General features: G+C 39.5%; 1 protein-coding gene across 5 annotated transcripts in view; it reads right to left on the bottom strand.

Moving 5' to 3' along the window:
• Positions 1-15,823, bottom strand: part of MGAT4A (alpha-1,3-mannosyl-glycoprotein 4-beta-N-acetylglucosaminyltransferase A) — a 132,219-nt gene that overhangs the window by 74,908 nt on the left and 41,488 nt on the right. For all 5 annotated transcript variants that reach the window (XR_002731478.2, XR_002731479.1, XR_002731477.1 and 2 more), the window contains exons 2-3: positions 7,236-7,403; positions 3,889-4,029 (exon numbers count right to left, since the gene is read on the bottom strand). Coding sequence is in view for 2 of the 5 variants with exons in the window: in XM_023211424.1 (XP_023067192.1) it covers positions 3,889-4,029; positions 7,236-7,403 (309 nt within the window). In the remaining 3 variants the exon portion in view is untranslated. The remainder of the gene's footprint in view (positions 1-3,888; positions 4,030-7,235; positions 7,404-15,823) is intronic.

The raw sequence follows: 15,823 nt of genomic DNA, 5'->3' as shown, positions 1-15,823 counted from the left end.
TATGTCCTCCCTGATACATTCCCGTATGTTCCAAACAACTCTAGGTCCATCTTCTACTTCCCATCTCTACTACTACCACTGCTACCCTGTCCAAGTTGACCGTCTCTCCAGTGGATTACTCAAACAGCCTATCTGGTTTTTCATATCTATTCTTCTTCCCACATCCTCAATCATCCTTCCCATTGCAGCAAACGCGATCTCTGTAAAATTTAAATCTTATCAAGTCATTATTAATAAGTACTGTTGAAAACCCTTCAATGGCTTCCTACTGCTCTTAGGATAGAAACCAAAATCCCATAAATGGTCCAGGAGGCCCTACATGGTGGTCTGGCCTGAACTTACATCTCTAGCCTCATCTTGTCCCACACACCTCCTCACTCTAAACTTAAACTACAGTGACCTTCTTTCATTCTCTAGAACACTCCACACTCCCTTCCACCACAGGACTTTTGTGGTGCTCTTTCCATCTTCTGGAATATTCTTTTCCATTGTGATGGAGAGAATAACAGTATCCCAAAGATGTCCATGCCATAATTCCTGGAGCCTGTGAATATGTCACCTTACATGGCAAAATGGACTTTGCAGATGTGATGAAAGTTCTTGCGATGGGGTAATTATTCTGGATTACCTAGTGGGCCCAATATAAACACAAGGGTCTTTATGAAAGGAAGGAGGGAGGGTCACAGCAAAAGAAGGAGATGGAACAACAGAATCAAGAGGGTCATGGTCAGAGAGAGTTGACGATACTGTACTTTGAAGATGAAGGAAGAGGCCACAAAGTAATGTGGAAAAGGCAACAAAATAAAATAAAAAGGATCCTCCCCTAAAGATTCCAGAAGGAACACACCCCTCTTGACAATCTGGTTCTAGGACCTCTGCCTTCCCAAACTGTAAGATGAAAAATCTGTGTTGTGGTTTAAACACAGTGATTTTGTGTCAATTTGTTACAGCAGCAATAGGACACTAACACACCCATCTTCACCAGTAAATGACAGATTCTATCAGCCTGAGGCCAAACATAATTTCTCAGAGTTCCTTAAACTCCCTAATTAGTCCAAAAGTCCTTCTTACACCTTCTCAAAGCATCCTTTACACTGGTAATTACAGTTGTAATTATACAGTTGTTTGTATAATTGACTACGTGACTAATATGTGTCTTCTTTACTGGGCTGAAGCTCCACAAGACTCGGAACCACATCTAATTTTGTGTACCAAAGTATCTGGCAAGGTGCCTGGCCCATAGCAACTGCTCATGGACTTTGATTGCAGCAAATACTCCAAGAATTATTTGTTATCCTCCACCAAGCAGTAGTGCCATTTCGCTAGATAACCCAGTAAAAGTCTTTTCTCAGCTCTCTTGCTCTGCCCTAAATGGGCCCTTCAACCTGAAGACCTGAATGTTCCTTCAACTCAAAGAAATTTACTCCTATAAGCTGGTAATTCCCTCTTTTCACTCTCTTTGTTCACTCCTTCTGAAATTACTACCAGATGAACATTAAAACTTTTGTCTACTTCCATTCTTTATGTGTTTATTGCTGCATTCTGGAAGAAATACGGAGCTCAGTCTTTCGGATCACTAATTTGGTCTTCAGCTACGCCTAGCTAAAATTCCGTATCAGTCCCTCGATATGGGATTTTTAAATATAATCATTGAAATCATAAGTACAAAGATTTCTAACAGATCCTTTGATAATGGTCAGTTATTGTGTTATGGGCAAGTTGTCCTCCCTCATTTCTAAAAATATGTTGTTTTATTTTTAAATCATACTCATTCTGTTTGTTCTACAAACTCAATTTTCTTTAGTATTAAGTCATTCATGGTACTAATTTTCTTAAACAATTCGGCAACCCCTCATTGCTGAAGTCGCCCTTGCGCCCGTTTGTAGTCTCTGGGTCTGTTTGCTGCAGCCTGCCTTGGCGAATGCAGTGGGAGGATACAGATGCGGTGCTGGGTGGTGTGCCGGCCGTTTTCTGTTCTGGGTATGAGAATCCCAGCCACTCCCCTGGGGTCAGCAGCCACCGGCAGCACTTTCCTTCCTCTTTAGCCTTACGATGGCTTAGCTGTTCTAAGTGCTGTTCCCTAATGAATCAGCCTGAACACTGGAAAACAGAATTTTTAGCAAGAAGCTGTTTTTCTTTATCTAAGAAACAGAGGTTCTGAATATGAAGCCCTAGATAAGTTCTGGGGTTCCATAAAATTCCAGAAATTACAAACAAAATTATATTTTCTATGGGCATTTTCCAAAGTAGAGATTGATAGCTTTCCTAGAATATCCAAAGGGTCCTGTAACTAAAAATATTAAGAGCTGTTCCCCGACGATTTAGGGAGGAAAATGTTTAAGGTAGTAAATATGGGTTATTTGCCTATCCATTTTTTCTACCAAGCTGTTTTTTCTACCTTTCAAAAATAGTGGCAGCTTTATAAGAATGTTAACTATTGGAAAGCTGGTTGACCAAGATTTTATTATATTTATAATGGATAAAGTCATGTAAACAAATGGGATGGAATACATAGCTTCAAAAGAAAGAGAATGTCACATTTATAAAATAAAAACCTAATAGAGACCTTGGAAGTTTTAAATGACTTTAAAATCACTTCTAATTTCTTTTCATTTGATACTCTTATGAATGAAGAAATAGCCTAAACAAACCCACAATTACTTAATATATCTTATCCAAATAGTGATTATTAAAGGGAGACGTGATATCAGCTTCAAAAATAATTAACAATCAACATTCTAAAACAAACAAACAAAAAAAAAAAAGTACCACACACACCTTGTTAGTCTCTGTATACCTGGCACCTGCAAAATGCCTGGCTTCAATAAATATTTTTTTAATCATTAGAGAAAGGAAAGAAGGGGTTTGTTTCAACATACTATTTTAAGAGTTTCTACCTCCTTAAGAAGGAAGGTAGTATATCATTTCAACCGATTAATGAAATAGCAGAACTAAAACAAGATGAATGTAAAAGCTTACATTTATAGATCAGTGAGAAGATGTGATCCCCCCAAAAAGACAGCAAAATACTTAAGAATCCCATGGAATCAAAAGTAGACTCAGCTTTTCAAAAACACTAACCCAAAAATGAATTTTGGTATCTATGAAGTAATCATTTCATCACTTGTTAAAAACTTATAGAAGAACAAAATATTCTGCCCTCTACATTTTAAAATCTACGAAGAAAAGATTAATGAAGTTAACACAGCGGAATAAAAAGTATGAGCGGTAAATGGCTCTTGGGCTGGCTTGCTCAAGCCCACTTCCACTCTGTGGAGTGTACTTTGGTTTCAATAAATTTGTGCTTACGTTGCTTCAAAAAAAAAAAAGAGTGGTAAATAGTTTCTATAAGGAAAATTGAGGAAGTTCTGTTGGCTCTGACAAGAAGAGAAAAATAAGCTATATAGTATCTTTTGAATAAATTAGGAAGAAGTAAATCAACGCATTTCTACTACTGCATAAACAGTTACACAAAAGTTACTATCTACTTACATCTCTGTACCAAAAGTGAGGCAGACATAAGAAAAACCTTTGTGACGTGACCAAAAGAGCTGTTAATTTTGAAATAAGATAACAGGAAAAAAATGTCATCTCTCTACTTCTCAAATTTCTAAAACAGAAAAATGACAAAGGTGTCAACATTTGTCTGCCTAGGATGGGGCCTGAACTAGATTTCACATGATCCCTTTCGGCTATATTACTTTGGTCTACGAAGGAAATGTCCAACTCCTTTCGACATGGAGTTTAGAATGAGACCCAACCTGAGGTGCACAGATAAAGAAAGAACTTCTATTTTTTGACCTCCCAGACTTCTGATGGTGAACGTAAGAGTCCAAAACACAATTAACAGCAGTAGTACAACTGCAGTAAGAATCAAAATAAACATACCTCCTGTTCTTCCATTGCCAATCTGCACAGCAGGTTGAAGACTTCCTTCATTTTTCAATAAATGAGGCAAATGATAATAAATACTTGGCACTTGAAGAGATTTTTTGCTTGTTAACTCCTTTAACAGCTTTAGGGTATTATCTGAAACACAGAAGTATAATTAATACATGAGAATTACCTTACAGAAATTGCTGATTTTATAAAACCAGCAGTAAAAATTAATGAGAACTAGAACTAAAGAATTTTCTTTCCTAGTTTCACGCTCTGGTAAATGAGATCTTCATTTAAGATGAAAAGGACACTTTCAAAGCCAGAGTCTCACAGGTCATGATGTTGATATAACTGGCTGAAGGAAACCAAAATGGCCAGCTAGAGGACCATAAGAAGGTGGGATGCTAAGGGCTCACCTATATAATGTGTTAGAACTCAAGTTTGCCAAGCAGACTCTAAATATGCTGTCGGTTTATGAAAATGTAATAAATAATAATAAGTACACTGACTATCAATCACTTTCATTTTCTTTCTTTTTTTTTTTTTTTTTGAGACAGGGTCTTGCTCTGTAGCCCAGGCTGCTATCCACTGGCACAATCACGGTTTACTGTCGCCTTGACCTCCCAGGCTCAAGAGGTCCTCCCCACCTCAGCCTCCTGAGTACCTGGGACAGCAGGCACATGCTACCACAATGGTTAATTTAAAAAAAAAAAAAATTTTTTTTTTATTTTTTGTAGAGACTGGAGTCTCACTATGTTGCCCAGGCTGGTCTCAAACTCCTGGCTCAAGCAATCCTCCTCTCTTGGCCTCCCAAAGTGCTGGGATTACAGGCAGGAGCCACCATGCCCAGCCATTCATTTTCTTTATGCATTACATGTTATCAAAATTTCACATGGAAGGAATTTTTTTTCTGAAAACTTCAAGTAAAATAATATAAACAGCATGAGCTGGGAATGTCCAGCACAGATCACAACTTTCAGAGAGTTTCATTTATTTTTCTCACTCCTTGGTAGTAAAAATAATATTGTTTTAAAATTTCATTAAATTAGAATTTAACCTTAGAAACAAGGAAGTTAGCAGTAGGAATTTGTTACCTCAACTTCATTAAAAATGAGAAGAACCAAAAATTCACAAAAGAAATGAAAATGACTGTCATACGTAAAATTAAAGTTTAATTTCATGAGTGAAGAAACAATTACAAATTAAAATACATCTGTCAATTTCCACCTATGAAATCAGTAGATTAAATAATAATATTAAATATTGGTGATAACAAGATAAACGTTCCAACTATTCAAAGCAGCATCAAAAACCCTAAAACATTTCTGTCCTATTACTCAGTAATTTCTCTTTGAAGAATTTAGCTTCTATGCATTCAACAAATATTTAGTGATTATCTATTTTATTCCAGCAAATGTACCATGTGTTCAAAAATCAATAGTCATCAAAACACAGATCCTAAGGAAGTCATAACCCAATGAAAATAACTTAAAGGTTACTAGAAATATGATTGATTTATATACAAATATGTTCACCAGAGTTATAAACTACAGGGGAAAAACAACCCAGAAAAACCCATTTGAATAACTGTAGAAAAAATGTTTAATATATTATGGTATATATAGCTAGCATATTCACAGCCTCTAAAAATAATATTTTGAAGATTATTTAATGACAGTTTTAAAATGCTCATAGTATAATTTCAAGAGTGAAAATCAGGTCATCATAAACAATAACAATTTTGAAGAAAAACAGTCATGGAAAAAATACTAGAAGGAAACAAAAAATGTTAGTAGATCTCATTTACCAGAGCGTGAAACTAGGAAAGAAAATTCTTTAGTTCTAGTTCTCATTAATTTTTACTGCTGGTTTTATAAAATCAGCAATTTCTGTAAGGTAATTCTCATGTATTAATTATACTTCTGTGTTTCAGATAAGGCTTATGGGTGATTTATGTTTTATCTACACCAGTCCATGAGTTTCAACATCAGGGGGACATAATGTGAAGTTTATCAGCAGGAGGAGAAGGAGTACGCAACTTTACAAATAAAGGGAGGCAGCGGATCTGGAGATCCAGCTGAAGCTAAATGAAAACAGGTGAAGCTAAATGAAAAAGTATGCTAATCTAGAAAGATTATGCAAATTTGGAGGCAATCAATTAGATACATATGTCGATTTAATTATCAGATAAAGAAGAGCACAGAAAGAGAGATCATTTGACCTCATCTTACTCTGACCAGGATTTCTCAGAGAAGAAACAGGCCAGATACTCCTAAAGTATCCAGTAGGAAACTATGTGTGTTCTTCATTATAAATCAGGTTTAAGAGCACTAATTGCTTCAGATAGCTCAAAGATTTCTCCAGAGTCCATCTGAAGTCCACACATAAGTCATCACAGAAACATGGATGCACAAAAAGTTAAACTGTAATCTCATTTTGAATATGTTTTCAAAAGATGCACGTTCTTCACTACTGCCAATGAAATTTATTGCACTGTAATTTAACTTTTTTTGTTTCTGAGATGGAGTCTCGCTCTGGAGTGCAGAGCTGGACTGCAGTGGTGTGATCACAGCTCACTCCAACTTGCACCTCCAGGGTTCAAGTGATTCTCCTGCCTCAGCCTCCCCAGTAGCTGGCACTACAGGCACGCATCACCACACCCAGCTAATTATTGTATTTTTAGTAGGGGTGAGGTTTCACCATGTTGGCCAGCCTGGTCTTGAACTCCTGACCACAAAAGATCTGCCCGCCCCGGTCTCCCAGAGTGCTGGAATTACAGGCGTGAGCCACTGTGCCCAGACAATTTAACTTAATATGACTCTCTTAAAATCAAATTTAGCAGGTAATACAATTTTTTTTTTGTAATTTACTAGAAGAGAAAGTTTTGTGTGGTGATTTTTCTCTCTGAAAAGGGTAACAGATGCTGGCTGATAAACTATTCTACATGACTTTCAAAAAAAATATTCCACATGCCCCTTTGAAAATATGATCTTTTTCGGCTGGGTGTGGTGGCTCACGCCTGTAATCCCAGCACTTTAGGAGGCCGAGGCAGGTGCATCACGAGGTCAGGAGATCCAGATCATCCTGGCTAACACAGTGAAACCCCATCTCTATTAAAAATACAAAAAAATTAGCCAGGCGTGGTGGCGGCGCCTGTAGTCCCAGCTACTTGGGAGGCTGAGGCAGGAGAAGGGCGTGAACCCGGGAGGCGGAGCTGGCAGTGAGCCGAGATCACTCCACTGCACTCCAGCCTGGGTGACAGAGTGAAACTCCGTCTCAAAGAAAACAAAACAAAACAAACAAACAAAAACATATATATATATATATATATTTAATATAAAAAATACTGTGTGTACCTGAAAACTTATTCAATGCATCCTTACTTCCATTTGTTTCTGCTCCTACACGCTTGAACTGTTGCACAATGGTATTTAATTCAGAAGAGCGCTGTGAGATTCTATGTTCAGCTATTCGAAGACGTTCTTTCAAAGCAAGGAATTCTCGTTGATAAGCAATCAGTTTTTCTAGAAGCAAAACCAAACAGTCACAGTATATGTCTTAAAACAACATAATCTAAACGGAACTGTAAAATTACAAAGTTTAAAGTTGAGTTTTTCAGAAGAAAATATTTATTCCTTGATACATAACAGAAAAAAAGGGCTCTGACTTGTTACATAACAAAACTTATATGCTCTTATTATTTGTAAGAATGCTCTTAATGCTTATTATTATGCTCTTATTATTTGTAAAAATGTGAGCAGTCTCCAGCACGTCATATAATTAAAGATGAATAAAACAATAAAAGGTTTAGAATAAACACTTTAAAGCATCATACTAACATCATCTGTCAAAGGGTACAAACAACTATAAATACTGTATTCACATCAACCAGATAGACAGATGAGGCAGAAACTGATGATAATATATATAATAGTATAATGAATATAACATATTTTATAGCATAATCATTAATTTCCATAGACCAAACTTTTCCTGTGAACTTCCTAGCCCTCAAAGATTTCCCTAGACCAGACATCAGTCAAATTTCCGATCTCCAAAAACCCAGTGAGTGGCCAGGCGTGGTGGCTCACACCTGTAATCCCAGCACTCTAGGAGGCCAAGGTGGAGGATGGCTTGAGCCCAGGAGTGCAAGACCAGTCTAGGCAACATAGCAAGACCCCATCTCTACAAAACAATAAAAAATTAGCGGCCAGGCGTGGTGGCTCACACCTGTAATCCCAGCACTTTGGGAGGCCGAGACAGGCGGATCACGAGGTGAGGAGATCGAGACCAGCCTGGCTAACACGGTGAAACTCCGTCTCTACTAAAAATACAAAAAATTAGCAGGGCATGGTGGCGGGCACCTGTAGTCCCAGCTACTCGGGAGGCTGAGGCAGGAGAATAGCGTGAACCTAGGAGGCGGAGCTTGCAGTGAGCCGAGATCGCACCACTGCACTCTAGCCTGGATGACAGAGCAAGACTCTATCTCAAAAAGAAAGAAAGAAAAAAAAAATTAGCTAGGCATGGTGGTGTGCGCCTGTAGTCTCAGCTACTCAAGAGGCTGAGGTGGGAGGGTTGCTAGAGCCCAAGTGTTGGAGGCTACACTGAGCTATGATCACACTACTGCACCCCAGCCTGGGCAACAGAGTGAGACGTTGTCTCAAAACACAATAAAATAAAAATCCACTGATCTAGATGTGCAATGACCCTTGTTAAAAGTTATTCATTTTAATAATTTAAGAGCATCACAGGACAAAAAAACCTAGTCTAGGAAATAAAAGTGGGCTTTGATAAGGATAAATGTAGGCACTGACACAATGAGTAGAAATGAAACAGCACAGAGACAAAGCACACAGTAGAAGAGGCTCAAGGACAGAACTGGACACCAACACCTGAGAGATGGTGGAAGACAAGAGGACATTCATTTACTTGCTCAGTGGTACTGAGTAGTAGTGGAAGCTGCGAGAATGTTATGCACAATGTCCACAACCTCATTAAATTAGGATAAACCGCAAGCGTGCTTCCAACTTCTATAGGAAGCTAAAGCTACTATTTTGACACCTAAACAAACCTTAAAAAGGCTTTTTTTTTTTTTTTTTTTTTTTTTTTTTTTCTGAGATGAATCTCCCTCTGTCGCCCAGGCTTGAGTACAGTGGTGTGATCTCGGCTCACTGCTGCAACCTCCACCTCCTGGATTCAGACAATTCTCCCACCTCAGCCTCCCGAGTAGCTGGGATTACAGGTGCACGCCACCACACCCAGATAATTTCCGTATTTTTAGTAGAGACTGGGTTTCACCATGTTGCTCTGGCTGGTCTCGAACTCCTGACCTCAGTTGATCCACCTGCCTCGGCGTCTGAAAGTACTGGGATTACAGGCGTGAACCACGACGCCCAGCCAGAAAGTCTGTTTTTAATTTAACATTGTAATTTCTGCTTTAATCATGGATAGAAGCAATAAAAACAGACTTATGAAAAATGAATCTGCAGTCTCAATAACACTCAAGTATACTGTTCCTTGTCCCTTACATAAAGGTCCTTACAGTAAATACCTTTTAAGATTCCATAGCAGAAAAAGTATCTCTCTGGCTTAACTGCCATGCTTCACTGCATGGAAAAACAGAAACACGTATGTCACCGTATTTGCCTTAATTTGCTCAGAAGGAAAGGAGAAGAGGTAGGACAGAGAAGGCTGTGACGGGGAAAGGGTGTACAGGGAGCTCCAGGGTACCAGCTAGGTTCTAGTTCTTGATCTGGGTGGTAGTTTAGTGGAAGTCACTCATGGTTTAGGCATTTTCTGCATGTGTAAATTCACAATATAAGACATGTGAAAGAGACACCATTCCCAAACACAAAACTATAAACAATTATATTAAACAATCATAAGAAGAGACACATAAGATGTATGTGAAGAAAAGTACAAGCCTTTTACTGAAGCCTATAATAGAATCAATAAAATTAGCTCTTATTCCTAAATAGGAAGAGTCAGTCTTAGAAAAAGATTAATTCTACCCCAAGCAAAAGAAATTCAATTGAGTACCTTTCCTTTTTTTTTTGAGACGGAGTCTGGCTCTGTGGCCCAGGCTGGAGTGCAGTGGTGTGATTTCAGCTCACTGCAAGCTGCGCCTCCCGGGTTCCCGCCATTCTCCTGCCTCAGCCTCCCAAGTAGCTGGGACTACAGGTGCCCGCCACTATGCCCAGCTAATTTTTTGTATTTTTAGTAGAGACGGGGTTTCACTGTGTTAGCCAGGCTGGTCTTGATCTCCTGACCTCGTGATCTGCCCGCCTCGGCCTCCCAAAGTGCTGGGATTACAGGCATGAGTCACCGCACCTGGCCCAATTCAGTATCTTTCAAAATAACAAATTTTTTGAACTTGATGTATAATTCTAATATTTATCTAGAAGAATTAATGTTTTTAAAGGGCCAAGAAAAATCTAGAAGATAATATGGGGGAACTTGCTCTGAGATCAGAATATGTTATATGGTTACAGAAACTAAAAGAGTGTGAACTGCCAGTCCAGAGAGTGTAGACAAGGGCAGATCAGTATAAACACAGTGTCCAAACACAGTGAGTGTCCAGAACAGATCTCTGAGTTCTTCCCTTTTTATGTGAACAACATTCGAATCCTACCCTTAAGACTTAAGCAGTGCTTGGCCGGGCGCGGTGGCTCAAGCCTGTAATCCCAGCACTTTGGGAGGCCGAGACGGGCGGATCACGAGGTCAGGAGATTGAGACCATCCTGGCTAACACGGTGAAACCTCGTCTCTACTAAAAATACAAAAAACTAGCCGGACGAGGTAGCGGGCGCCTGTAGTCCCAGCTACTTGGGAGGCTGAGGCAGGAGAATGGCTAAACCCGGGAGGCGGGGCTTGCAGTGAGCTGAGATCCGGCCACTGCACTCCAGTCCGGGCGACGAGACCCCGCCCCAAAAAAAAAAAAAAAAAAAAAAAAAAAAGACTTAAGCAGTGCCTAGATACTGGTTTCTCAACACCATTTGCCACTAAAATAAATTAGAACTCTTTGGAGGCCGGGCGGGGTAGCTCACCCCTATAATCCCAGCACTTTGGGAAGCCATGGCGAGGATGGCTTGAGCCCAGGAGTTTGAGACCACCCTGGGCAACACAGCGAGACCCCAACTCTATTAAAAAAATGTTTTTAAGAACTCTTTAGAGAAATAACTTTAAGATAAACCTAGAATATTCTTCTGCCAGCAAGAAAGTATTATCAAAAGAAAAAAATGACCTCGCCAAAGGGCACGGAAGGGCAGTCGAGAGGCCCCCACTGGCCAAATGGGGAGCAATTTAAGTACTAAAATAAATATTGATGGTAATGGATTACAACCCGTTGAATAAAATAAGAATCCATGAGTCCATTGGGAGGCTGAGGCAGGAGAATGGTGTGAACCCAGGAGGCAGAGCTTGCAGTGAGCTGAGATCGCACCACTGCACTCCAGCCTGGGTGACAGGTGGAGACTCCATCTCAACAAAAAATAAAAATAAAAAAAAAGAATCCATGAGTCCGTATCAACAATAAATAAATAAAAATAAACTAATGAGGGGAAAGTGTTTCTTACAGAAGGCCAATTACTAAATGTAGAAGAAATAATGAACATTAGAAAAACCACCATTTTGGGCCAGGCGCGGTAATCCCAGCGATTTCGGAGGCCGAGGTGGGCGGATCACCAGAGGTCGGGAGTTCAAGACCAGCCTGACCAAAAAGGAGAAATCCCGTCTCTATTAAAAATACAAAATTAGCTGGATGTGGTGATGCATGCCTGTAATATCAGCTACTTGGGAGGCTGAGGCAGGAGAATTGCTTGAACCAGGGAGGCAGAGGTTGCGGTGAGCCAAGATCAGCACTCCCGCCTGGCCAACAAGAGCTGAACTGTCTCAAAAAACAAACAAAAACAAAAACACCATTTTGCAACCATCATAGCAATAACTGACTCAGGCAAGCATCAAAAATGCATGCTAAAACTAACAGGTGAAAATCTGATGAGAAACAGGTATTTATAGCATCTCAAAATACCTCCCCACAAAGTACTTATTACTTTACAAAGAGGGAAATGGTAATATCACAGTGGAAAAACCTGACACCACCTTCATCAAGTGGTCAAGGTTAAAGTTGGCAATAATGGGACAGACATCACGTGCCTCGTGAAGTGAACCCCAGAGGACCCCCCACTTCATTACGTGGAATTCCTGCCAAAAATGCATAATCTGATTCTAATCTCAAGGAAACATTGGACACATCCAAATTGGGGGATTATGTATAAAACAAATGGTTCTACTTTAAGACACGTCAAAGTCATCAAAGACAAAGGCTGAAGAAATGACCAAGGGTAAGGAGAGACTAAATGCAAAGCACTGTCCTGGACTGGATCATGGACCAGAAGAAATAAATGTTGTCAAGAACATTACTGGAAGAATAACAGAACACAGACTGCAGAATGGGTATCGCTGCGCCAGTGTTAAATTTCCTGAATTTGACACTTGAACTGTGGTAAGGTAAGAGAATGTCCTGGTTCTTAGGAAATAAACATAAAATTATTTAGGCGTAAAGGGGCATGATTTCTCCAATTTACTCTGATATGGTTCTGAAAAGAAACAAGTATCTGTAGAAAGGAAGATGACAGAGGCAAAATGTTCACAATAGGTGAAATGTATAGAGACAAAGATGATTTAAAGTAAGCAAGAGACTGAATGGCAGATATAGGCTCAGTCTTTCATCAGCTCTTGAGTGGTAGAAAGGTATAGGAGTCTGAGGACAGTCTCCGTCTCCACGTGCATTTTCTTGTTATGTTTTGAAATCACCCTCTCAGAGGCCAGCTTCACCAAGTAGGCAGAATAAGTAGTCCCAGTAGAGAAATGCCCCACCCCTAATTCTAAAATGCTTCCCTGCTTTGAGAGGAAAGTTACCTTAGAAAAAGTCCCTGGGGGCCCACGGACTATTGGATAATATCACAGATATTTAGTTTCTAGCCCGGATGCTATTGCTGTTCTTAGTCCAAGGCCCACAGCTATGAAAAGGCTCCAGAGGGGTCATTTTTGATCTCTCTCACATCCGTCCTTTGTTTCTGACTCCATTCTGCCATATTGAAAGAGTTCTCCACAACAACAGGGCAACGTCACATTCCATCTGGAAAGCCAACTCAGCTTTCTAGAACTTTCTAGAATTTTCTCCATTTATATTTCCCATAATACTACACAGCTTTCTTGAGGAAGAGAGTTGTTTATCTGCTTCCAGCATTCAGTTCACTTTAACCTAACAGATGAAAAAATTCCTCCAAATTAATACGTTTGGTAATTCCCTGTTGTCAACATTAGTAGCAAAATTCTTATTTTTGCTTTTCTTTGAATCATTTCAATCAGTTTGTAGGGAGGGTTATGGCGGGAAACTGAGGGAACTCTCATACTACCATCTTACTGGGAAGTGCCCGGTTTTGTTTGTTTGTTTTGTTTTTACTGTAGACAAAATCTAACTGTTTTAATTGTAGAAAATTATATGTCCAGCCTAGGCAATGAAAGTACAAATTATGTTTTGTACAAATCATGTTTTGTGAACCTAAGATTCTAAAACACAATTTCCAGAGAAACCACTTTGATTCTTCAACTCAAATATTTAGGTCAGTTTTCCAGTGAAAAGGGTAACTTTGGGCTTTCAAAGACTTACTAGGCTAAACCATATGAAATTGCTGATATTTGATCCTTTTTGGCAAAAATGGTAATTTCATATGAAATTGTTCAACAGTATAAATGAATGATTAACACAAACAAAAAGCACCAAGAAGTCACATCTAATGTGTGGTGAATAAAAACAGACCAGAGAACTTTATTTTTAAAAGAATAGTAACTTCTTATCAGCAAGATGTACAAGATACTACTTAATTCAGAGCTAACATTAAAAACTGGCTTTTTGTATTGAAATAAAAACTACCAAAAGTTAAACCCACTCTTTATTTCTTAAATTAAAACATTTTAATATTTATTAGATAATAAAATTCTGGCACTGAAAAAAATGTTGAGAAGTCCGCTGGGCCGGGCACGGTGGCTCATACCTGAAATCCCAGTGCTTTGGGAGGCCAGGGCAGGAGGATTGCTTGAACCCAAAAGTTTGAGACCAGCCTGGGCAAAATAGGGAGACATCGTCTCTACAACAAACATTTAAAAATTAGCCAGTGTGGTACTGCATGCTTATAGCCCCAGCTACTCAGGAGGCTGACGTGGGAGCCTGCCTTGAGCCCAGGGGTTTGAGGCTGCAGTGAGTGGCAAATGTACCATTGTGCTCCAGTCTGGGTGACAGAGCAAGACCCTGTCTCTTAAAAAAAAAAAAAAAAAAAAGTAGTCATCTGGTTCAACTGCAGTACCACATTAAACTGATACAATTCTTTCCACAGATAAAATTTTTTTAAATATGAATGAGGAACGTTTTTAGTAAGATTCCAAAATTTAACAATCTTTATTTCTCAGGAAGCCACTGCCTTTGAAAAAAGTTTTATTTCACTTTTTAAAGATTTCACATGCATCACTCTTACACAACCATTTTAAATTAGAAAGAAGATGGCCTAGATGAAATTGCAGAAAATTTCCCACTTATAAACCTCTTAAGAATAAAGAAAAAAAAAATAAAAGAACTGGATTCAGAGGGTGGTTTAGGAGAACTAATGCCATAAAAAGCCAAAAGACACAGTGAACAGGAGTCCAAATGAAATAGGCTGAAAGAACAGAACTTGAACAGACAATTCTAAATAGAACGGATGGCCAAAACTTACAAACGAGACCAAGTATCTCACTGTTTCCTGAATTTATCATGCGTAAGAACCACCTAAAAGTAAAAGGGCTCATTAAAACACAGAGTTCCGGAGTTCACTTCCAGGGATCCTGATTCCATAGGTCTGACGTGGGGCCTGAGAAGGTTTTTTTTTTGTTTTTGTTTTTTGTTGTTTTTGAGATGGAGTCTGGCTCTGTCGCCTAGGCTGGAGTGCAACAGTGAGGTCTCAGCTCACTGCAAGCTCCGCCTCCCGGGTTCCCGCCATCCTCCTGCCTCAGCCTCCCAAGTAGCTGGGACTACAGGCGCCCACCACCATGCCCGGCTAATTTTTTGTATTTTTAGTAGAGACAGGGTTTCATCGTGTTAGCCAGGATGGTCTCGATCTCCTGACCTCGTGATCCGCCCGCCTCGGCCTCCCAAAGCGCTGGGATTACAGGCTTGAGCCACCGCGCCCGGCCTAAGCTCCCAGGTGATGCTGATGTGCCAGTCCCAGGTCCATGAGCTGTGAAGCCCAGAGGCAGCCAGCATGATCCTCAGGGTAGTTCTAGACTCGAGCAGTCTAGAAGTTTATGTAGTTTCTAGTGTACCGGTTCCTTCTACTCTCCTTTCCTCTGGCCCATGGGTTAAGGGTTCCAGGAACAGGGAGTGCTCATTAAAATGTTTAGGGCCATAATCCTGAAGATTAACTTGGGGCAGAAAGGGGTTTCCAAGTGTCCAGTGAACACCAGTTTCAAAGGTCTCTTACATGGCATTGTCAAGGTAATTCTGATTTTGGAGTACTCCAGTCAGGATCCAACACATATGCATGGATTCTGAAAACAGCTGCACCCTTCTAAATTCAAAAGGGAAAATGGGGCTCATAGATATACAGGATCATACACTTTAATTAAAATAATGTATATAATTCATTTATTCCCTTACAAGATGTTTTCAATATACTTACAAATCAGTGACTAGTGAATACCAAATTGGCTATGGTTGAAATATTTTCTGGAACGCAACCACTATTTCTCTAAGCTGTCGGCTAAGTAATATAATCATTAACAATGTCATTCAAAACAAACTTCCAGGTAGAGGTTTAATAAGTTAAAATCTATCCCCTAACCTAATAAACATAACACCTTAAGACAAACAAACGATGCTGCAAGTACCTATAACACGCTTTGTTTTTTT

Source organism: Piliocolobus tephrosceles, chromosome 15 (genome assembly GCF_002776525.5).
Source record: "Piliocolobus tephrosceles isolate RC106 chromosome 15, ASM277652v3, whole genome shotgun sequence".
In the NCBI taxonomy this organism is placed as follows: Eukaryota; Metazoa; Chordata; class Mammalia; order Primates; family Cercopithecidae; genus Piliocolobus; species Piliocolobus tephrosceles.
This window is presented reverse-complemented; position numbering and strand designations above follow the sequence as displayed.